Raw genomic sequence first — 25,755 nt, 5'->3', positions numbered from 1 at the left:
GTTTAAAGATCCCTTAATGTATTTTTTGACATATAATTAAAACATCACTTATCTTGTGCATTATGTTATAAACATGACTGCTATGATTAAAAGTTTGACTAATTGCAGATAAATAGAAGAAGTTGCATCCAATATATTATGACAACTCAACTATAATAATTTAACTAATGAATCATCCAAAAATATCTTTATCTTTGAAAATATCTCAATCTCCCAGTATAGCTGAAGCCATTAATGGTTAAACTTTTATGTGATAGTACATGTTAAATGGTGTGAGTTGAGATAGTTAATGTTTGCTATTTTTTGCAGTAATCAATTTTCATAAAATAATCAAGTATTGAAATAAGTTTATTTTATGTTACTTATATTCACATATGAGTCTGTAAATGCATTCCATGTAGAAATTCTTCAAATGTTTTTTGTTATGTCTAAGGTAAGTTTACTACAAAGAATCAGCATACGTAAATTTCAAAATTGATGAAAACTCTGCTTATGAGCTCTATTTCAGTTGTCCACTGGGAGATAATAGATAAACAAAGACACCGCAGGTAACATAAGAGTGCACAATTGTTACAAGGAAAACAGGAGGAGCATTTGCCTTTTGTTACATCTATGGTTTAGTACAAACCAATAAATCATTATGACTTTATTTAACTCGTTTCCCATATGATTTTCACTCGTTTCACTTTCGATAGCAACCGATACCTCATTCCACAAACTTAATAATTTGGTTCACTAGTTTTTGAATTTATCAAAAATAGAAGCAGAAATTCTACGTTCACACTTAAAGGAATGGAAATTATTGATAAGGATACAAAAATGTCTCATTTCAGAAACAGAAATAAAGATTTTATATCTAATCTGGGTATTGCTTATAATGCTGATGATTGGCAGTTGTTCAATTTTTCCACCTTTTAATATAAAACTGGGATTGATTAAATTTTTTTTTAAACAATAATAAAATTAGGATTTAAGACAAGTGTTTTCTAAGTCAAGTGAAGCCAAATTAAAAAAAGGAATATTTGTTGAATTAGAAACTTAATGATAAAATGTTTGATAAAGTTGAACAATATAGAGCTAGCGACAAGTCACTTAAGGATAGTGCATGGTATTCTTGAGAATAACAAAGTAGAAAATAGTAAAAAATCTTTTGTTGAACTAGAACTATGAACACTTGGTTGGCAGATGTCATTAAAAATTCATTTTTTGCATTCCCATCTTGACTTCTCTCCAAATTTGGGTGCTGTTGAGTGATGAGCAAAGAGAATGTTTCCACAAGGATAAATTACAAATGGAGCAATGTTAAGAAGATAGTGGGATGACTTAATTATGAGCGATTATACTGTTGGTTTCTATAAAGAAGACCATACATATACGAAAGGAAGAAATAATTCATTAGTTCAGTTTCCAGCGATCAAAAATATAGCAAATATATATCATGTTACAAAACTTTCACATTATTTAGCAATTTCTAAAGGGTGTATAACAAAAGTGTAATGGGTTATGAAGGAAAAGTGATTTCATTTTCAGCCTCAATACACAAAAAAGAATAAAATTCACTTATTGGTGTTTCTGACCTGGAAACATTTTCCCAATTTATAGACCTAGTGTAATTACAAATTTTACTTATTTCTTGCATTTGTGTGTATAGCAAAATTTATTTTACACATTTATTATTTACAATTATATCTCCACTCTTAGAGAAAAACTATAAGTTACAAAGAGATTATTTCCTCAAAAAAATTTTTTTTTTTAATAAAAAAAGTTGTAAAACTAGACAAGATGATGACAAGACTAGATGATCAATAACAATTATTAACTTAAAATGACATGTTAGTTGCAGGCTTTTATTTTTACTATAACATATTTATATGAGGATCATTCAATAATTAAACAAACCAACAAAAATGGTTTATTAAATAAATACAATTTTTTGTCTACTTTTCCACATAAACCCCACCAACTTCTCTGCACTTGTTCAACCTTTTTACGAGTTTTCTTATCCCCTCAGGGAAGAATTCTTAACCTTGATCTCGAAGCCAATTTTGATTTCCTTTCTTCTTTACCTCTTCGTTGTCACTGAACTTGATGCCATGCACTTCTTTCATCAGATAAAACAGATAAAAATCAGAAGGGGCAAGGTCAGAGCTGTAAGGAGGATGAGGTAGAAGCTCCCACCCAACCCACTTTGCCAATAGTTTCCACCTCAGCTGTGTCGTATGAGGTCGAGCATTGTCTTAAAGAAGAAGCACGTCTTTCCTCTGCCATCCTGAACAGTTCCTCTTCAACAGGGGCTTGACTTTATTCTAAATCACAGCTGAGATAAGCTGTTGATAGTGTGTTGCTCCTCCAAATTATGATTTTACCAGCCGATGGTTGCATTTTGAATTTCTTATGGACATGTGTTTCCACTGCATGCTCTGACACTTGGAATCTGGCTCAATATGACGCATCAAAGTTTCATCATGAGTTAAAATCATCTCCAAAAATACGTCACCTACATTACTGAAACGATTTTTGAGTTCGGTGCAAATGCGATATCTCTCAACTTTGTGATGAACAGTAAGATCTCTGGGGACTCACCTTGCACAAGTCTTATGGTAGTTCAATTTTTTTTAAATGATGGAATGAGTTGTGCCATTACTTAATCAACATTTTTCAGCAATCTGTTCAACTGTAAGTCGTCGAGTCTTCTTGGATAAGTGAATCAATATGAGAATCTAATGCCGAGGTCGACATTGTTACTGGATGCCCAGAGCAGTGCTTATCGCTCACACTTTAGCGGTTACTTATAAACTTTCCACTCATGTGTAAAAACTCGGCACAGTTCATGCAGCTACTGCTATATTGTTTGTTCATCCAACAGAATATTTCTAAAAATAACAGAACGTTGTTCTTCAAAAGTACTTTCTTTAAGCAGACACACCATCATAACTAAGAAAGTTATGTTTACATAATTATTAATCGCTTTAAGCAGACACACCATCATAACTAAGAATTGAAAGTTATGTTTACATAGTTATTAATCGAACAGCTGACTAACACTCTTTGCAAGGTTACCACTTACAAAAGTTTCAATTGCCTGCATTAAGTGCTTCCTTCACTAAAGATGTTTCTCTGTTTGATTACTGAATGACTCTTGTACTTTAGTAATAGAGTGTTCTTATATAAATATGTTAATTATAATCTATTAATCCTTAACAATAATATGACTGCAATGAAAACAATACATGTATACTCATAGTAAATACAGATCAAAGGTATATATTAATACTGATTCAAAAATATGGTACCTGGCATGTACATTGTTGGGACTGTGTCATGTTATGTTGAATGGGCAAAAGTTTTTTTTTTCATTTAAAATATACTACAAAGTCAAACTTAATTCACACAAGAAGGACTGTACATGTGCAAGCTATTTATCATGTGTGAACTGAAAAAGTTACAGACGATGTGCAACTCACGATCAGCAACCACATTCAAAGTTATTGACCTGGTTTGCTTTCTTCTACTCTGTTCATTACTTCAGTTTTTGGTCACTAGTGATTATAGTTTACTACACAAACGAGAAATTTTGAAGAAAATTACATTTACAGTACATCTTTATATATTTTCTTTATTGTATTTTTAATTTACAATTTTAGGTTTTTTTTATATTTTACACATATTACAGATTTTATGTACATATTACACATTCTCTGTAAAATTGTTTACATGACAAAAAATGAAGAATATTTGATCTCATTAATGTATGTAAGAGCATGAATGTCTTTATACGGTATCAAAAATAAGAAGATTATAATAATTATGTCAACAATAATATTTGGAAGAAGATATCTAACAGCCTTAAGTCCACTTCCAGAGTTGCAAGTCATTTTTTGTTGAAATCTTACTACAGAGATGCCCTAAAAAGGAAAATACATGTGGCTAAGCATAAAAGAAAATAAAAAAATGCAGGTTTGGGTACCAACTTCAGTTTTTGTGACCACATATTCAGAAAGGTGATACGCAGTCCAATTTAAATCCAACTGAAGAAACGGCACAAGGATGTGAGGAAAAATGACATGTTAGTTGTCATGTTTGCTATCCCAAATTTTGAAGTTTCTTAAGTAGCAGCTACAGCTTTCTACAATATCTTTCTATATCGTGTGCGATATATGTCTTTTCTGTGGCATTAACTAATTTTATTAAAACACGGAAATAATACCATCTCCAGGACAAAGGCTTAATGACTCTCTTTAACAAGATTGAAAGAATGCCACAATTCCCAGAGTTTTCAATCTTATGAATAAAAAAGAAATTAAATACTAAGGCAAAAAGAACAATCAGGTATTTTAATTATTTTTTCTTCTGAAATTTCACATATTCCATGAAGGTTTTTCTGAAGTAATTTTATAATTTTTTTTAAAGAAATGTTTCTTTAAATGATACCCTCACCAATCAAAATTGTGGTTTGTTTTCCAACTGTATATTCCAGAACAATCTGTTATTCTGATCATTTACAACACCTGCGACAAATATTTTCTTTATACTTATTTTTGGAAACCAAAAGATCACATCTTTACATTTGATTACCATCTTTATAAACTATTACGCAAAGACATTCAACTTATAATAGAGAACGTCAATGAAAGCCATATTCAGTAAACTCATATTTATACTGAAAGTAAACAAATGTAGTATAAATACTATAACTTTAATTAGTTGATTGATGAATAATTTTATTTTACTTTGGCTTTATGGAGTTAAGCAAATAAGCTGTGTACCTTCAATTTTAACTTTCATTTAAATTTATTTTTATCTGAATTTAGTCAATATTTTTATGTGTCTTTATGTAAAATATTTTAAAATAATACTATATTTTTATTTTTTTAATGAAATAAATTCATATCTGTAATACAATTCATGTTTGTTTCATTAAACCGTATTGATGAGGTCCCTTTATGGCTTGTCCTGAATTTGACTGATATATGATCACCATGGCTATAAATCACTCAATTCACATGGCCTATAATAAATAACTTTTAGTAATTTGCGTTAAGCTGAATTATGATTTGCCCAAAACATTTGGGTTGATCTCAATTTGCAGACACATATCAAAATGGAGGGCTGCGCAACGAAAGGGTGATCCTGGTCGGCGTGCGGCCCTAACTGTGGATTACCGCAGGAAGACTACTTTCATAGCATTAGTTCCTCCAAGCATAATTCCTGGCGCTCCATTCAGAAGCAAGGGAATAGAGACCCTTGGGGGCTGTGTATAGAGCTCTTGGACATAAGCACAGGAAAGATGTGCTCTTGTCAGCTTTGTCAACCCACAAGGGTGTGGTAATTGATAAGGACCATCCATGTCCTTAATATTTTGCTGAATGATTTGCTCCCGGATGACACTATGGTGGGTGAGGTTTCATACCACCAGCATGTCAGACGGGAAGTCATGATTTTCGAGACCGACTTACAATCTTCTAAGATCACTGAGAGGTGCACCAGCACCAGTTCACCAGGTGAACTGTGTATGTCAGGTGTATGGCATGGCAGAAGGCCCCAGGATATGATTGTATCACAGTGGAGCTCCTCGTCTGAGCGCTTTCAGTAATCCTTGGTCCTCTAACTAGAATACTGGCTGCTCTTCACCAGCCACTTTCCGGCGTGTAGGAAGCGTGGAGACTTGGTGTTGCTGTTCAAAGGTGGCAACAACGATCCTACTGTTAGTTCTACTTACAATCCAGTAATGCTCTTGCCTACGACTGGCAAGGTTTTGGAGAAGATTCCATACTTGCGTATTAATGTTAGACTGGCCACTGATCATTTGCTAATGGACAACCATTACGGTTTCCGACCGAGCAAGAGCACTGAGGATACCATACTTAAGGTGATGGATATAGCTTTCCCTACTCCATGTAAATATGTATTAGGGATTTTTCTGGACATATCCAGGCCATATTTAACAGCTTATGGTGGCCTTCTGCCCTTTTCAGATGCAGAATTTCAGATGCAGATGAATTTCAGCCCACAGAAAATCACAATGATGATGTTGCTTAAGAGCTGATTTGGCTGCTTCCCAACAAATCCGGGTTCGGATGTCTGGTCTCTCCATTTGGTACATTACAGCTCAAAAATACCTGGGTGTTATCCTTGATGAGAATTTTCAGTTCAAGGAACATCTACAGTATGTACCAAAAATGGCCCACTGATGCTTTTTATGGAATCCGTAGTAATTCATCCCGACTGGGGGTTGAATTACTGTACAATGAATATCCTTTACAAAGGTGTCAGCGAACCTGATATGCTGTGCCTGTCTGGGTTCACCACATGGCTTTTAGGTACTGCGTGGACATTTTGCTGCAAGCTCAGTGACTCCTTGCTGGCTGTTATAGATGGTTATAGAACAGTCTCACAGAAAGCAGTCTATGTCATAGCCAGAGTCAAACCAATCTTGGTTAATGAACGTAGTGAACGCTACATTTCCAAGGTAAATAACCTACAAAGTCAGAACAAAAGCAGGAGATTGAAGACTGGGGCTTTGCACCTTGGCAGGTCAGGTGGGATGAATCCCCCACAATCCACTGCACGCATGGTATATTTCCTATAGTGACTGACTTAGGGGCGATTGGTTGAGTCTCCCCCCAATCAATATATCACATAGTTTCTCTCCAGGCATGGTGGATTTGAGTCAATGCCCGGATTGCGGGACTGATGATACAGTGAACCTTGCCCTCTATGTCTGTTCCTGATACAAGGTTAAACATTAACAAGCTGTTAGGGAACTTGATAGAATGCATTCCTTTCTGGATCTCCATATTAACTGGATGATTTGTGAGGAGTGGTCCATAATGGCTGGTTTTCTTTGCGCCTCTGTGGTGTGTAGGTCTGCAGAGCGAGTTTAATCGAGGTACTCAATCTTGGTAAGATCCCGGGTGGCTAGGGTTCCGGCCTAGGCATTGGATTGGTTGGAGGTAGGCACATTTGCATCATGACACAGTTATATTGTTGTTTGCGATTCGATTTGGGGCTCCCGCTGGTGGGGACAGCTGCGCTGCCAGGGTATGGTAGCCCACACAACTGGGGTCGTGGCTTCGCTCCGCCAGTGGTGATCCTGGTTGTGACTTGGAAATGCCACACAAGACTCCATGATGGGACCAGATGGGGTTGCAGGATTTGTCTCCAGCTCCTGCGTGGACCAGAATGAGATTATATTTCCCTTGTTAGGTGACCTAAATTGGTTGTTATTTGGGTGCAGGTCTGAATTTCTATGTTGCGTAAAACATTATTTTGATTGATATGAGTGTAGCACTGATTTAACTTTAACCTCATTCATTTTCTGAGGCAATCACAGTTACAAAAAGTGCTGTCAAATCTACATCTATATCAAATCTACTAGGTGCAGGGTTTGCGCTTCGGCATTTTTGGTCAGTTAGTTTGAGGGAATCATGTTAAGTTGGATGTCAAGATGACCGTTAAGGCCTTAGTGACGGTGAAATTTGATAATTTTTTTACAGATGCAAATATCAGCCGAAGCATTTACATCGGTGGGTGGCATCCCAACCGAGGCCTGGCTGATGACTGTGAGTAATCAGTTAGAGGGTCTAAAGACGACCTTCGGTAAAGCCCCTCACGGCTTGGAATGGAGGGGGGTGGTGTGGCGACTGGTAATGTCTCAAAGTGGGTGTCTTGTCCCTACGGGGTTGGGATACCAAATTGGAATGGAAAATTGAGCTTGGCTCAAAACTAACCAATAGATAAGAATTTATCCAGATAAATTGTCATAACCCCTAAAATTTAATTATCATCCATAACCAAAAAATGTACTTGTATATTGTTCATTGACAAACACGTTTTATCCACTGAATTATCTGTTAATTGACCTGTGCAATCTCTGTGTCAGGCTCGACAACTTTCCAATTAGCCTAGTATAATCGTAACTGTTCTAACCACCTTAACTAGTATAATCTTAAACATCCTAACTACCATTAAATGGTCTCAAGAATCAAAATAGGTGCAGTGTTCTTTAATTTTAACAGCTTCACTGCTAAAATTTCTGCCTAAAGGACAAAGTGGAATTTATGGAAAGTACTTGACATAAAACTTTCATAACCAGGATTGTTTTCAATCATAACGGCAGTATCTCTTAGGTAATTTTTGTAACAAATTTCCTGTACAACTGTTCACATCTTAAGGTTTCATATGAAGCCAACCATGGCTAAATTTTTTAATCATTGTTCTGAATGCATTTTTAATAACATGATGTACTCTCATGAAACCTATAATTAAATATTCAAATAACATGATGTACTCTCATGAAACCTATAATTAAATATTCATTGGTCTTATCATGAGCTGTGCTTCCCAGGTAAGATCTAAATAATTTTTTTTAATGAAAAGGATTCATATTCTACAATAAAAAAGGGAAATGCTTCTGTTATAGATGGCAGTGATTTGGATTCAGAATATTCAACTAATTTCCCTAAATAAATTCCCCTAAAACTCAGTTTCTAAACTTCCTCCACTGCTCAATTTATCATATCTACCTGCATCAACAATTACAAACCTGTAATCTGCAACTACAAGGGCTAGAAGAACTGAGGTTTTCTTGTAATTAAAGAATTACAATCTACTGACATCTGGGATGTATTATGGGATTATATTATATATGTTTTCTGTCTATTGCTCTGATAAAATGAGGAAACTGCCATGATTTTAGAGGAATCTGTTATTATTTTTTCCAACATTATAAAGTATCTTTAGCGATAACTTTTTTATGAATGGCAAAATTATGAAACTTTGGATATAACACCATTTATGGTGAAGGAGCAGGCATGCCACTAAAACTCAGACATTTGAGTTTCCCACAGCTAAATAATATTAAATTCATTCAAATTTTACAGTCAGTAATAATTCAGTTTCTTTTCTCATTCTCCAAATCATGAATCCACTATTTTCTATGCTTTTTTATTTTTCCTTTTCATAAAAGATACGCTCTGCATGTTAAAAAAAATTGTCATCTCTATTCACCTCTCCAATTGAAGAATAAGCCTGAAATAACACAGATGACACAGCCCACAGTGACAGTAGCAGCACAATATGAGTAGGTCAACCTTAAAGTAATACAGAGATAAATTTTATAAGCTTACCTTAAACAAATCTCTGAAGTACGAGCTGCATGCAGATAACAACATTTTATGGGCGCGTATTTTCTTTCCTTCACAACTAAGGGTAACATCTACCAAATCTTCATCAGTTCTTAGTGAATCAAAAGCTCCAGTTATGTGTCTTAAGTAATTATTCCATCGTAAAGAAAATTGTTGACTACTACCCATACTGAAATCACTATGTAATAACCTGCAAATTAAAGACAATCTTAACATATATGATGTGGAAGAAAAGAAAGATAATTTAATGTAAAAATGTATATTGTCAAGTAAGACTAATGAGCAATATAGTTAAATTCTAAAATAAGACTATAATAATAATAATAATATTCTTTAACTATAGTAATAGTTTTTGTAAATATGACATTCACTAATAAGGATATTAAATATCTCAGGTGAATAATAATAATATAGATAAAGCAATTGTAAAAAGGTTGGAAAAAATGATGAAAATGTTCCTTTATTCCACTATTTTTGATAAATATTTTTACTCTTATCATAAGTACAATATTCTTCTTTTTTTTCTTTTTGTTATAATGTCTCCAAGTCCATACAAGCTCATTCACAAATGGCTATAGTAAATCTTAAATTTTTCCAATGTGTGATGCTTGTAGCAATTAATTTTTATGCCAGTTACTAGCTCTATTTTATAAGGGCACCAAGTTTTTTCCCACAAGTTCATAAAACTAAGATTTTTTTATCCTTGCTTCTGATCATAAATGGCAGCCACTACTTACTTCTTATCTTAAGGCTGAAATGTCTTAACTACTGTTTTGTCATATCAATAATCACACGGACCACAACAGTACAGTATGTTAATAATAAACTAACTACACACAATTTTTGAAAATAAGATAACAACCATATTTAAGACCAACAGTAGAATTATAACAAGAAAAATTTAACCAACGATATCAACCGTAAAATCAATTTGGGCTTGATGAGTGATATTCTTTTGCTTCCTCGCAGAGGAAAATCTTTATGATGCAAATCGAACCACAAAGTGAATGTATTTTGATACCGATGTTTTCATTAATTTTTTCTTAGAATATATAAAAAATTAAGCAAGTCCTTGTTTTACATTTCTATAAATTGATTACCATGCTCTAATTAAATACATGGGTTTCACTTCGTGTTGTTTATGCTAAAACAAATTTTCCTGAAAATATTGTTTCCAATATAAATAAGAATATATTAAAGTGGCAAAATAAACAAGTTTTGTTTCTAACAAAAGATCTGCCTCAAAGACCTCTCTTTGAAAAAATAACATGCTACCTCAGGGATAAATAAACATAATGCTGCTGAAGTTGTTTATGCAATTGGGTTCTCTAATACCTCTAGCCCTCCAGAAGACAAAAACCTCTGTTCTACAGCAATATTGGAAACGTTAATTTTTCTTAGTGTTCTGTTTTTAAGAACACCTTTTTTTAAATGAACATGTTCAATGTGATTTAACTTAAAGGTATTATAGAGTTTGAGACTACTTGCATCTTCACGCTTCCCAATCCTTTGACCCTTTTAACATAATAACTGAAACATTGCAATACATAGTAGAAAGTTATTCTTCAATATGTTAAAAAAAATAAGTGTTTCGAGAGAAACCACAAGAATTTTAAAATTACCCTTGCCCCTACCCTTCCTAAAAAAAATGTATATCCTTCTAAAACATGCAAATAAAAAAATCTATTTTTATTTTTTCATGGTGCATGTTAATGCCCAATCATATAAATCACTATGTACATTTATATTATTAAAATAATAAAGATGATTTTTTTAAAATAATTTTTCTTCGACAATGTTTTAAAATGAACCAAATATTTATTCTTTAAATACAACTTTTTTCTATACTTTGAATGTATTTGCCAAGTTTATGTCACTTTTGTTAATGATCATTCTTAGCTAATCAAATTTTTAATGTATAAATTTTATTTCATAAACAATCCCAACATTTTATAAATTAAATTAATTTTATTTACTGCAGAACTTTTTTTCTACTTATCAGCATCAAAAAGATCACTGTGCTGATTTTTTCATTGAAACCATAAAATATCTTTAAAAAACATTTTACAAGTATTTTATAACAAAATTGCAGAGTCAATTAAAATAACATTTGCATTGCTAACTTCTATATGCCTAATTTTTATCAACATAGCCAAGAGATAAAATCTAGTATAACAGGTAACAAACCAATCTTTCATGAAGAGGTGTGGATACTGTAGCTTAAAGAATAAATATTTTTTTTGAGACAAAAACAATATAACCCAAAATGTGGCAATCACAATTCATGTAACAATGGAACAGTTAGTTATATATAAATTATCTAATGTAAAAAAGAATCACATACATAATTAGGTGTAACGAAGTGAACAAGCCCAAAAATTTTTTACAGTTATTACTAAAAAATAAATGTTTTATTACTAAAAAAGAAAAATTACTGTAAAAAAGAAAATTGTTTCATACTTCCATCAGATACATTCACACTATCCTCCTGCAAGTTTTTATTAATGAATTAATGAGTTTAAATTAAAGATATGCATATTACAGACATAAAGAGAAAACATGATTATATTACATTAGGTGAGAGTAGCTCATATTTGATGATGCATAGACTCGTTCAATTCACAAATGTGTTGATGCTTTGACAATTGATTGTTTCTTTTTATATTTTTACTAATTCTGTGATAATTCACAGTGATAGCGTTTTCCCATTGTTACCATATTGTGTTTTTTTATCTCTCTGTAATGCATATTCCAGATAAAGTATTTCATTTGTATGAAATAACCTGTGAAAAGAAAAACTACCTGTGTTATGTCCTAAAATTATGGTATTATGCCAGAAAATAAATTATGTAATCGCAGCCACGAAATGGTTTTGAAGATTTTGGATAGCCAAGAACAATGGCATTGCAAAAAAAGGGAATTCTGACATTCAAATGCATCTGAATGCATGGCTGCAAGGTTCCAAACTAGGCCAGGACAAAATATTGTTATTTAGATATTCATGAAATTTTTAAATGTTTGTTAAATTCAACATAGACAATGTGAAGGTGAATTACAAATTAACAATTGTTCAATTCTCACTGCTGCTAAAAGGGTGGGAGAGTAAGCTGTGGTGAGGATCGTCCAGTGTGATTATTCATGGTCATAGCAGGGTATGGAACGATGGTGGATACAAGTGCATTAACTATCGCAGAGTATTTGTTAGCTTGCGTATGGGTCCACACACTTGTAAAGCATTAGAAAACATTATGAATGACTTCTTTATGAGTTTTGAAAAATTGTCACATCACGGCAAATATTACTGACATGAGAAAGGAAGGCTTTTTCAATGGAAAGTGTTCTTGATGCGCATCACATTCCACTGTGATGCCTCCCACACACATTCTCCTGTTATGTGCTTGGTCTCCCACGGCCAAGCACTCAAACTGAGATGTATGCAGCTGTGGAGACAACAATTCAACAATCACCGATGAAATCAACATGCAAATGTTCTGCAGAGTTAGGCTGTCCAAGATCGACAATGCGAGACTTGAAAGTTAAATGTTTTCTTTCAGCCACAGTTAATGGGCTGGGGTGACAGCTGAATAACTCCTTGGTCCTTATTTTTTCCATGGCACAGTTAATCAACAGTTATGTGAGAATGATCAATGAGTGGTTACTTCTGGAATTAATGGTAAAAGAGATTGCTGCCATCATTACATTTCAGCAAGACAGTGATCCAGCACATTTTTCTTTGAATGTCTGCAGACACCTCAAATTTTTCCGAACTGTTGAATCAGACATGGGTCAGAACAGTTACTGGTTCCATTGCCTTGGCCAGAAAGAAGCCCTAACCTCACCACAGCTAATAATGCACTCTGGGGTTTTGTAAAAGAAGAATCTGAAAACACAGATAAATCAACAACAAGCAGCTTTGAGACACTGTTCGGTCAGCATTTGAAATGATCACCCTTGACATGCAGATGAATAACCAGGGAGGCACACCCAGCTGTGCTTTGAACAAGGTAGAACCCATACATATATTTTAGATCCACAGAAAATAAGCTGCACCTATCCTAATAATTTCATAAAAAGCATAAAGGGACTTCCCACTCACCCTGTGCACAAAATTGTTAACTACTCTCAAAATTTTATAATTCAATTACGGGGGAGCATATCCAAACTTTTAAAAGGCCATGGGAATTAGCAAAAAAATATTCTTTGTCCAAAGGGTGGCACTGCAAGAAATTTATTAGAGAGCTATATATCTGAACTTCTCTGGCATGATAAAGTAAAAATAGTGGGTCAGAATCTGTTAGTTCATTTTGGAAGACATTGCTGCCTTTTGACCAGTACAATAAGTCACAAGCTGTACAATAAATATCACATTTTTACTTTAATATATATTTTACAAATGTCATTTGTACATGATGTAAAAATAAAATACATAATTAAAAAAAAATAAATTATTATTAATAAAATAAGCATCATAAAAATTCACTGACAAAACCCTGCAGGAAGATAATGGAAGACAACCACTTTGTCATTAACAAAGTAGCCATAGTTAAGGACGATCATAGAAGTTTTCTCTATGACTGTATATCACCATGTACCAGTTAACATCAAATAATAATATATATACTGTAGGTTTGTTGAATTATCATGAACATACAAAAATAGGATTATTTCTATGATAATAGTAAGATCAAATTAAATATATTTAATTATTATCAAATAAAATGATGTTTAATAAACTAATTTTCAAGTTCAATGAAAATTGGAGTAGAGGCCTGCAAATGTTAATCTAATAATATCATGGTTATAATATTTCTGAAGGGTGTAGCTCAAACATTAGAGATTATGGCATTAAGAACCAAATAATTCAACAAAACTGAAGGCAAGATAACAAGATCATAAATCAATAGTGACAGAATAATTTAATTAATGAGGCTAATACACAAACATATATTCACATATAAAAAATTTATTTTGGGAAATTAGAAGATTATCAATAAGTGGATTTTAGGTAATCATCTAGGGTTCAAAATGGCCCGGTTACTTATTTGTGGTTTATGCAGTAAACAACGTTTACACAGTAAACGTTAACTCCAGACTGTAATTAAATAATCTTATAAAACTAATAATTTACTATATAATTATATTATATATAATAATAATCACCATGTATATCACCGTGTATTAAAGTAAATGAAGATATAGTTTGATATATGGCAAGATTATATAACTATAATGGTAAATTTTTTCTTTAATTGGGTTAATATTGTGAAGTTAATTAATTATTTTGGTTATATGAATATAAAACAAGACCTACAACAGTAGCAATTTTAACTTCAATAAATTCATGATGGAACCCGACACAAAAAATTATGAGTGTAACAATTACAGCATTAATATCCAGTATTTGTTTATAGTGTCCTAGGTTAAAAAGACTGTCTGAGCCTATTTTAATTTTCAATGGGGCAGTGACAAATCTAACTACATAAACAATAAACAATAAATAGTAAATTGTTAAAACAACTGGAATTAGCACTCGTATACGATGCAAGCACCTTCATTCAATACAGACTGTTCCATTCCGTACGCAACTCGGCGTGTAAAGAAATCACGATATCAAACATATAAATCACAATGATCTACTAATGTTGTCACGGTTTTTAAAGTTGATACAAACATCAGAATTCAGGGATACTTAATTCCACGAAACGTACAAGAAGCATAGTTTTCTTTAGCTACTGAAGCACAAGTAAATCGGCCCAACGGTTTTACTCGGAACAAACATACATATTAACAAGTAAAAGTAAATAAATAATGAAATCAGTAGAGATAATATTTCAAAACCATCAATAAACAGTAAACACTTACCGAATATAAAACAAAACAAAGCATGCGAAAACAAAATGGCAGATACGGCTTCGACCGAAACGCGCACGAAACTTGTAGAATAACGCGGACAACTAAACAAACCCCAACACTTCCAGACGCCGGCAGCGGAGCTGTTAGGTTTATTGTTTTTCATATGTGAACTTTTTAAAGAAGAATAATGTGTGATCCGATTAAAAACTAATTAAAAATTATTTATAAATAGAATCTATTATCCAATTTTATTTAATATTAGTTTCAGTGTTGTTTTTCAATATATAATTTTTTTGTTGAAATTATTGATTTAATTATAGTTGAAAATATACGCACTCATTTAGTATAAATTATAAAAATTATTTATTTATTAATATCGATAGTTACGTTAGATTATATATCGAGTACTTCTAATTAAATATGGCCGCTTTCTATTATGTCTACTGTGTACAAGTGAAGCTTTTTCAGAAATAAATAATCTGATGTGATTAATGGGTGTTTTTAAAACAAAGCAACGAATTTTCATCAAATATGTTACAATAAGAACTGCACCGATCGTCCGTATTCGGCGTTTACAGCTACTTTACTTCATTTTTGTCATCGATTGTTCCTAACCCTCCTTATCAGTGTCAAACTGAAATCGGAGAAATGCATACTAATGATTAAATGATTCGACAATACTCATAGTTCCTTGCAGTTGTTATTATATTTAACATGGTAAAATTAAAACTATTAATTTTTTAGTGCTTGTGTTTTTTTATTTGTTGTAATTAAATTAGTCTTAACTGTGTAACTTACCTCCTTGGGTAAAGTTGTAACAAGTGGATAATGTATGCGTATTCAGTATGACATCCTCCTGGATAAACCTTTTTGGTAGATTTGAGATATTAAAGGCCTTATGGAAAGTTTTTTAATTTATTTTAATCTGTAGCCTACTAATTGAAGCTCAAGTCTTAGTCATAGCTTTAGTCATGGGGAACAAAAATAGTTGTTGTGCTTATTCAAGTCCTCAACAGCGAAGAAAGGATGCTGGTCAGAACTTTGAAGAATATTTACCAGAAGGGGAAGAAAGTATTGGCAATCTTCAACATATCAGTGAGAGAGAACCAGACGACTGGAATGCTGATCCTTCCTTGCATCCTAAAGCAGGAACAATATTTATGGAAAGATCAAAAGCATCAATGGAAAGTGAGTTTTGCATTGCTATTACTATTGTTAATGTTATTTTTTATTAATAATTTGGCTGTTGTAAAAGAGTTTTAGGCTCGAGATATTTTTATTAATCATAATGTTATTTGTTAGATACTATGTTGCTAATATTATTCAAAATTTTAGTTTATTTTAACTTTTAGAATACATAAACATTAAGGTAAAACAAGAATTTTTCTATGTTTTATCCTTTTTTATTGTTTTCAACCCTAAACTGTCCTTTAGTTGATGATGGATTTCCTTCGTTTTTCAGGAAGTATGATAAAGCTAATTTATTACAAAATGTGTTTTAGTAGAGCCTTCCTATACCTTTTGTAATCATATTACATATTTGTATGTTTAAAATTAATAGTTATTTTAAGTTATATACAGAATAGATCCAGATGCCCTGCCCTAGGCCTATGTTGTTGTGTGATAAGCATTAATAACTATTTTATAACAGGATACAGTTTCCATTGTACAAGTTGTCATGTTATGTTAGTGTCCCAAGTAATATAAACTATTTATCTGTACCCAAGTTTTTTTGCCATCTGATATCCACATTTATGGCATTAGTCTGGAAAATTTAAGAAAAATTAATTTTTATAAAATCACTAATAGATTGGAATTTACACATGTATTTTTAGTGGTTCTGCTGTACACATGAATTGTCAAAGTTTTTTTCCAAATAGGCCTACTTTACATTATATAAGCAATACAACATCTGCTAAAAAAAGTTAACCATTTTTTTCATATAAAATTATAAAAGTTCTGTAGCATTCTGTAAGCAATCAGTTAAAAAAGTTAAATATTTATTAAAAAATTAAGTATTTAGTTTTTTCATGGTTGATTAAAAACATATAATCTAATACCCCTTAGTTTAGTAATTGCATTTGCATTGAACAATTTTGTTTTGTGTTGTTATTATAATAATGAATGGTTAGGAACAACCATAATCTTAAAAATAAAGAAAATCTTATCAAAATTGTCATTATTTGTTATTAATTGTGGATGTGATCTTTTTTGGACATTCCTTTTATTTTTTATTAATTTATACTAAGATTAATTCCATTGAAATTTCCAAGTATTCGTTTGTATCCCAAAATAGTTTTTTGTTAATCAAATGATTCTTTTTTCATAAATTTTTTGTTAACGCTAATAAAATAAATCTAACCTGAAGGAATTTTATGGTTGTACCTAACATTGCAATAAGGTTTTTAGTATGCCCAACAGATTTTTTTTTATAGTGTTTTAATTGAAATAGAATGTATGGTTATTATTCTCTCTGATAAGGCAAAATAAAAACATCATTTATAATGAAATTTAATTGGTCTTGATGTATTTTGTTCCTGTTAATGCTTGTGGATTTGATTACTGTACTATACTGACAGCTTATATGCCCGTGTAAACAGGTTACGTGAAGACTGATATAAAATAAGTTATTGAATATTATAGCCTTGATAATTTTGACTTGATAACATTTTTATCATGAAAAAACTTAAATAAAATATCAGGAATTTATAATTGTATCTAAATTATCAAAAACCAAAAGTCTATGAATTTAAATGTGTAATTTTATGTAAATTCATTGTTAATTTAATTGATGAGAACAGATCACTACAAATTCTGAAAAGCAAACTTTTAGTCATGAAACCTAGTCTACATTATGCTGGTCCATTTGAAACAAAATTCAGTTTAAATTAACCTTTATCTCCTATATTAACCCTACACAGATGTCATACATGACCTAACATTTATTATGCAATCCCTACCATTTATTTTTATCCACTGTGTTTTGTAAGTTTAGTAATTATACATTGCTTTCATGTGTATGTGTGATATTTATATTTCTTTTATTTTGTATGATTTTTCTTTTAGTGTCAGAAGGTTTTTAGATCATCCTTTCAAAAAATTTAACTGTCTGATGGTTTTAAACTTCTTATCTCTTAAGTAACAACAATAATATTAACAATATTATTGTTATATTATATAACATATAATATTATATTGTATAATATTAAATAATATTAACAAACATATTACAATAATCTGTATTGGATATTAAAGATTTTAATTAAAATAAAATTCCTACAGCTCAATTAGTTCAAAAGATAAGTCAGTTAAAAAATGTAGGCATTCCTTAAAAATCACAGTTGTTTAAGAAAGATAAAATTTATTTCCAAAACGGTTCACTGCAGAGCTACAATTTTAAGTTTCTACTGTTGTCTTCTTTAAGCTTCTAACATTCCACGCTCCGACTCGTAGAATGTTATTTTTTAATTTTCTGGTGACCCCTTCCTTAGTAGTCCCCACCCGGAGATCCGAACGGGGGACTATTTTACCTCCAGAATATTTTACCAAAGAAGGCGCCTCCATTATTTCTATGTGAAAATGCAGAGAGCCACATTTTCTTGGAAAAAAAGCAGCTGTAGTTTTCCATTGCTTTCAGCTGCGCAGTACTCAGAGGACTGAGTGATGTTGATACGGCCGTTTAAGTCATTGTGACTCACGCCCCTAACAACTACTGAAAGAGCTGCTGCCCTCTTTCAGGAATCATTCCTTAGTCTGGCTCTCAACAGATACCTCTCCGATATGGTTGCACCTTCGGTCCAGCTACTCTGTATCCCTGAACACTCAAGCCCCCTCACCAACGGCAAGGTCTCATGATTCATAGAGGAGGAAAATTTTGGGGTACATAAATTAAAATCTAACAATGTGTTAAACAAAGATGGTACACCAATATATAATACGAAAGGTAAAGTCGATAGATGGGTGGAATATATTGAAGAGTTATACGGAGGAAATGAATTAGAAAATGGTGTTATAGAGGAAGAAGAGGAAGTTGAGGAGGATGAAATGGGAGAAACAATACTGAGATCTGAATTTAAGAGAGCATTAAAAGATTTAAATGGCAGAAAGGCTCCTGGAATAGACGGAATACCTGTAGAATTACTGCGCAGTGCAGGTGAGGAAGCGATTGATAGATTATACAAACTGGTGTGTAATATTTATGAAAAAGGGGAATTTCCATCAGACTTCAAAAAAAGTGTTATAGTTATGATACCAAAGAAAGCAGGGGCAGATAAATGTGAAGAATATAGAACAATTAGTTTAACTAGTCATGCATCAAAAATCTTAACTAGAATTTTATACAGAAGAATTGAGAGGAGAGTGGAAGAAGTGTTAGGAGAAGACCAATTTGGTTTCAGAAAAAGTATAGGGACAAGGGAAGCAATTTTAGGCCTCAGATTAATAGTAGAAGGAAGATTACAGAAAAACAAACCAACATACTTGGCGTTTATAGACCTAGAAAAGGCTTTCGATAACGTAGATTGGAATATAATGTTCAACGTTTTAAAAAAATTAGGGTTCAAATACAGAGATAGAAGAACAATTGCTAACATGTACAGGAACCAAACAGCAACAATAACAATTGAAGAACATAAGAAAGAAGCCCTAATAAGAAAGGGAGTCCGACAAGGATGTCCCCTATCTCCGTTACTTTTTAATCTTTACATGGAACTAGCAGTTAATGATGTGAAAGAACAATTTAGATTCGGAGTAACAGTACAAGGTGCAAAGATAAAGATGCTACGATTTGCTGATGATATAGTAATTCTAGCCGAGAGTAAAAAGGATTTAGAAGAAACAATGAACGGCATAGATGAAGTCCTACGCAAGAACTATCGCATGAAAATAAACAAGAACAAAACAAAAGTAATGAAATGTAGTAGAAATAACAAAGATGGACCACTGAATGTGAAAATAGGAGGAGAAAAGATTATGGAGGTAGAAGAATTTTGTTATTTGGGAAGTAAAATTACTAAAGATGGACGAAGCAGGAGCGATATAAAATGCCGAATAGCAGAAGCTAAACGAGCCTTCAGTAAGAAATATAATTTGTTTACATCAAAAATTAATTTAAATGTCAGGAAAAGATTTTTGAAAGTGTATGTTTGGAGTGTCGCTTTATATGGAAGTGAAACTTGGACAATCAGAATATCTGAGAAGAAAAGATTAGAAGCTTTTGAAATGTGGTGCTATAGGAGAATGTTAAAAATCAGATGGGTGGATAAAGTGACAAATGAAGAGATATTGCGGCAAATAGATGAGAAAGAAGCATTTGGAAAAATATAGTTAAAAGAAGAGACAGACTTATAGGCCACATACTAAGGCATCCTGGAATAGTCGCTTTAATATTGGAAGGACAGGTAGAAGGGAAAAATTGTGTAGGCAGGCCACGTTTGGAGTATGTAAAACAAATTGTTGGGGATGTAGGATGTAGAGGGTATACTGAAATGAAACGACTAGCACTAGATAGGGAATCTTGGAGAGCTGCATCAAACCAGTCAAATGACTGAAGACAAAAAAAAAAAAAACTGTTGTCTTTTAAATGAATAGCTTGAAAAAAATTTAACATTTTAAAGGACTTGAACAATTTTTAAATTAAGAAAAAAGATAAAAAACAAGGGTATATTTTGGAGGTATTTAAATTTCCTCTCCTTAAAAAGATAGCAAAACGATTTTTTTTTAATATATAATTGTAGAAATGGATCGGATCGGCACACCGGTTTCATCTTTTCCCTCCAGTCAGGTAATTTTAATGTTATTTGATACTCCACGGTGGTTATGCCACCGTGGAGTTTTTGTTAGTCAAAATGGAAAAAAAAGATAGATTAATTGGCAAGTAATTGGTTTAATGAAGGATGGAAAATCACAATAGGAATATTTTTGTAAATTTGTTGTGGCAGAAAGTTGGTGATGAGAATTATTTAAAAATATTTACTTTTGTAATGACAAACCAAACCAATTTTATAATGAAATGTTTTTAATAACTAAATTTAAAATGTGCAGAATATATATTTTAACGAATTAGGCTTGTAGAAATATTATTAACAAACTAAAATTTAAAGAATTTAATTGTTAGCTAGGATGTTTAATGAGATTAAAACATTCTCAAACGAATAATAATCTAGTTAGAATGTTGTTGACTGCTTTTGTGAATAACTAATTTTCTTATTTTTTAGATGGCCTGGTGAGGAAGAAGAGTCAAAATCATGTAAGTTTTTTTAAATTTATTGTATATTGTGCCTTACATTGTAATTTGTACTTGTCTTAGGCAAGGCACCAGTAAAGGTGGTAAATAAGCATTGTACAGGAATGTGTAGTGGTGATTAACTGAGGTGCATGCTGATGGCATGTTCTTATGTCAACAGAATTTTACAAACTGTCTGTTGCATGATCTAAGGATGATGAAAAATCTGTAGCTCTTGTGCTTTTGACAAATACAGATAAAATGAATGAATCTGCCCATTAGAGAAGACGAGAAAGATTTTGGAGATCTTTGTTTGGATTGCAGCAAAAAGATTTTAAAGCATTTAGTATGTTTAAACAATTAAACTATGTGATAAAAGATTAAGTTATCCTACTCAAGAGAAAAAGATAAATTTAATATTTTAGTTCACAAGTTACTTCTTAAAATTATTATAAAGTACAAGTTGGAAACTTAATGCCAAAAGAATGTATTTTAATAAATAAGTGAAAAAACAAGAATCTAGTGCTGGAAAAATGATAATGATATGCATTTAATTGGAGCTGGACTACTACATAGGAAGAATAAAAGTGGTGAAAATAGAACACATAGTAATAAAGTAGAGAATAATTGTCACTGCATTACCCCACAGTATCTACTACAATACTTCTGTTGATGTTAGTTCATTTATTATTCAGTGTTGTTAAGTTGAGAGTCGTGCCACATCACTACCAAATCACTTCTTTGGGTGATCTTCCCACAAACCTCATTTCAATATATATGCGTTTTTATATATTTATTTGTATCTACAACAGGCTAAAATCCATTACAGTTTACCTATTTTTTTCTTTTTAATGATGAGATAATTTATTTATCATGAAAAATCCTAAGACTGACTGGAATGTGAATTTAGAACAAATCTGTTGAATGGCAGATGTTTTCATGTCATCGCATAGGTCAGGTGTGTGTTTGTGTATATGTATATATTTATATGTTTATACATACATTGGATGTGTGTGTGTTATGGTTTGAGCATGTATATAACTTTATACATCACTTTTTATATGACAAAATGAATTTCTCCATGTAAAGTATCAAAGGGAATTTCAGAAACTAGATTTATCAAGAGTTCAGCCAAAAATATATTTTACTGAAAAAAAATTAAACCCTAATTATATATATTATATTTATGTTTTATATATATTTTTTAAATTTATTTTATATTTAGTATATATATATATTAATTTAATTAAGTTAGCAGAGGCATGTAGTTATATTAACAGAAGCATGTCCGTGATCTGTTTTATGTTATAGCACTTATGTGTTTGGTACTTATTATTCACAAATCCTTTTAGATAGTTCAAGAAGTCAGTCAATGAATTTTATCCCCTGTACCTATTCATTTCATTTATTTATTGTCAAGATTCTCTTTAGCTAATTTACTGAAATGCACAGGAGTTACATGCATGAACCAGATGTTAATTCATGATCTTCATCCACTAGCAAATTGTCTTTGTTTGTTTTAAAATTTTGATTTTCTTATGCAAAAGTATATATCTTTTGAGAATTTATAAGCTGTAAATTGAAATCTCTGCTTCATCTGTAAAAAAAAAAAAAAAAACAGTTTTGCTGAAAGATTTTGTATTTTGAATTTTTCAACGATCATTGACAGAATTCTTACTAGTGTGAATCATTTTGCTTAAAGTTTGTGTACCTTAGTAAGATATAAAATATGCAATTGATGGTCATGATACTTTTATTTGGTTTACTACTACTGGGATGGAAACTTTTTGAATGCTTCTCAGCCATTTCAAAAATTTCTTATCCAGCATTTAAATTTTTCAGTAGATCTCTCTTGTAATAAGAAAAATTCTTCTGCTACTTTTTTTTCTTACACACCTCAGGAGCAACAGGCATCCACCATAAGGCATTACATCAGCTGCTCCCAATTGTCATGGCAGTAGACTGTCCCTCCCTGTCTGTCAAAGTTTCCGCACTGGAACTACCCTTCAGGGTCTCTCCTGGATAATAAGAGCATCATCCCGACCTCCTTTTCTGGATGGCTGAGATGCCCCACCTCAGGAGAGCTACCCTTCTCAGCCCTAACCGGGGTCCGGGGATGTATTGCACACACCCATCCACCATCGCACACGCCCTCCCCTCATACCACGAGGATCCTTAATGTGTCATTGGAAGCATCCTGAACCAGCCACTCTTGCATGTGTGTGATTGTGCCAAGACATCCTCAACAGAATCTTATGCCACCTTGCTCAGTAGCATTTTATGAAGCTGTCTCATACATATCAAAATATTTTATACATTTCAAAATATTATTTATAAATAAAGTAAAAACAAATCTGTACAAAAAATGGTAACCGGTGTTTATATTGGATTTCATAATTTAAAATGCAATCTTGGTTTGACAAACAATAATTTTTCATATACTTTAATAATCTGTTTTATCAAAAAATTATTTTTTAAATCTTTAACTTTTTGTGGTAGTTGATTATTTAATTCTGAAATAGTAAAATTTTAAAAACCACTACCATGTATTCTGTCCAGAACATACTTTGAGCACAAAGAAAATCTTACACAATCATGGCACAAACATATCCTATCTTTCTTGTAAAAGCAGTTAAAGCACTTATAAATGATTTTATTCTTTTTAAGTAACTTCAGAAAAAAGAGAAGATTCTCAATTTGACCTATGTTGTTTTTTTTTTAAGTTTAAACCTTATTCTTACCAGATGGACTGATTTCAATGATGATTTGTTTATTTTCTATAGTAAATACCTCTGGTGGTCCAATTGTAAGGTTTTTCCTTGATAACTGAAGTAGAAGATTTTTTTTATCGTCACTCAGCTGGCTATTTCCCCTGAGGCAGATGGTGGAGGTACTTGTCTCCATTTTCTCAATTGTAGATTGAAGTAGAATTTATTCTCTTCTGCTTCTGGCTAAACATTTTAGTTCTTGATGGTTTACGCTTCACTTTTTTAGACTTTTATAATTTTAAACTTTTCCAGCCTCACTTCTTTTGCTTTCTATTGATCCTAGTAACCTTGTTTTATTTATTTCTTCTCCTTCCATGTTTCTTCCAACTAAACAGCTACCCTATTCTGAATCTGTTGGATTAAGTTTCTATTTTCAATTACTCTTCATTATTCCATCGTTTTTCATATTGTGTATTTAACCTTCTCCATATCCATATTTCAAATGCCTGCATCATTGTTTTAGCATCAAATTGTGTAGTATAATGATGTCATTTTGATATCCAAAACATTTTGTGTCAAAATTCAGGGAAATTAATTTAAAAGATTAAGGTTCCTGTATTCTGGAAAGGCTACATGCTCATCAGCAGTCTGTAATTTCTATGCATTCTTTTTATTCAGTTAAAATATTTGTTACTAATGGTTGTTTTCATAACAGGCTGCATTTTTTTGTATGTAGGTGTTTTTATATTTTAAATTCAAGTAAAAGCAAAGTTATAATAACATTTTTAAAGATTAACCTAAAAGACCGTACTAAAAACTTGTGAAATTATATCTTTTCTAGTCTTTTTTAAATGTTGATGTTTACTAGTTTGTGCCAAATTAAGGGTTAGTAAGCAGGGTAGTAATTAAAAAAAAATTGGCTGTGAAATTCAAAAAAATGTATTTGTTTGTTCTAGAAAGGCAGTAAATTTTAGTAATAAATCCATAAGATAATCAGTAATTCTTCTGCAGTGTCTATCCAAAAAGAATTACAATGAAATTGTAAATCGTATAGTAGAAGTCTCACAAATATCATTTCTTCACTCAAAAAAACAAAAATTTCTGTAATATAAATAAAACTGTTTTTAACAAAATAATACTGACATCAAAAAAGGTAAGACACTGCATTTCTATTATTAAAATCTGTTATTAATTTAGAATTTTGCTTAAAAAATAATGCATGGTAAATATATTAATAGACAATAGATACACAGTAATAGATAATAAACAATGTTTAAGCATTCCATATAGTAAGCAAAAAATAGAAAGATTTGTTACAAAACTCTTACCGGCTTGATTTCTTTTATTAAACAACGAATAATCACAAGAATTGTATTGTTTCTGTAAATGTGATATGTGATACTTATAAATGAAACTGGGCTGGTAATAGTTTTGTAACAATTTTTTGCTTATTGTATGGAATGCTTAGACATTGTTTATTATCTACCGGGGTTATGATTTTTCAAGGTCCGATCGGTCACAAAATTAAAACCACCGTGAAAATGAAAACCAGCATAGAAATCGACGCTGGTCTGCAGCTTGATGTCTATGCCAAAATGTGTTTCACTTTGTGAAACGCCGGCTAGGAGACAACTTTGTGAAAAAGCCACAATTCAGAATAAGCGGAGAGGAATGTTGTCCTCAGGCATTGTCTTTCTCCATGACAATGCTTGGCCGCACACTGCAGCTGTACAAAGAGGCTTCTGCATTGTTTTCGTTGGGAAGTGTTTGATTACCCATCATACAGCCCGGACTTGGCTCCATCCGATTTTCACCTCTTTACTCC

The 25,755-nt window shown here is 32.0% G+C and overlaps 2 protein-coding genes across 7 annotated transcripts in view; one reads left to right on the top strand and one right to left on the bottom strand.

Moving 5' to 3' along the window:
- The window catches only part of LOC142320486 (uncharacterized), a 215,431-nt gene extending 200,331 nt beyond the window's left edge, over positions 1-15,100 (bottom strand). For all 6 annotated transcript variants that reach the window (XM_075358321.1, XM_075358325.1, XM_075358320.1 and 3 more), the window contains exons 1-2: positions 15,009-15,100; positions 9,129-9,336 (exon numbers count right to left, since the gene is read on the bottom strand). In XM_075358321.1, the coding sequence (XP_075214436.1) occupies positions 9,129-9,314 (186 nt within the window). In that variant the 5' untranslated portion in view covers positions 9,315-9,336; positions 15,009-15,100. The remainder of the gene's footprint in view (positions 1-9,128; positions 9,337-15,008) is intronic.
- A 328-nt stretch (positions 15,101-15,428) lies between these two features.
- Positions 15,429-25,755, top strand: part of CycY (cyclin Y) — a 39,783-nt gene continuing 29,456 nt past the window's right edge. The window contains exons 1-2 of the mRNA XM_075358318.1: positions 15,429-16,187; positions 21,215-21,246. Coding sequence (XP_075214433.1) covers positions 15,971-16,187; positions 21,215-21,246 — 249 coding nt within the window. The 5' untranslated portion in view covers positions 15,429-15,970. The remainder of the gene's footprint in view (positions 16,188-21,214; positions 21,247-25,755) is intronic.

Source organism: Lycorma delicatula, chromosome 2 (genome assembly GCF_047948215.1).
Source record: "Lycorma delicatula isolate Av1 chromosome 2, ASM4794821v1, whole genome shotgun sequence".
Classification (NCBI taxonomy): domain Eukaryota; kingdom Metazoa; phylum Arthropoda; class Insecta; order Hemiptera; family Fulgoridae; genus Lycorma; species Lycorma delicatula.
The sequence above is the reverse complement of the archived record's forward strand: the minus strand, read 5'-3'. Positions and strand labels throughout refer to the sequence as shown.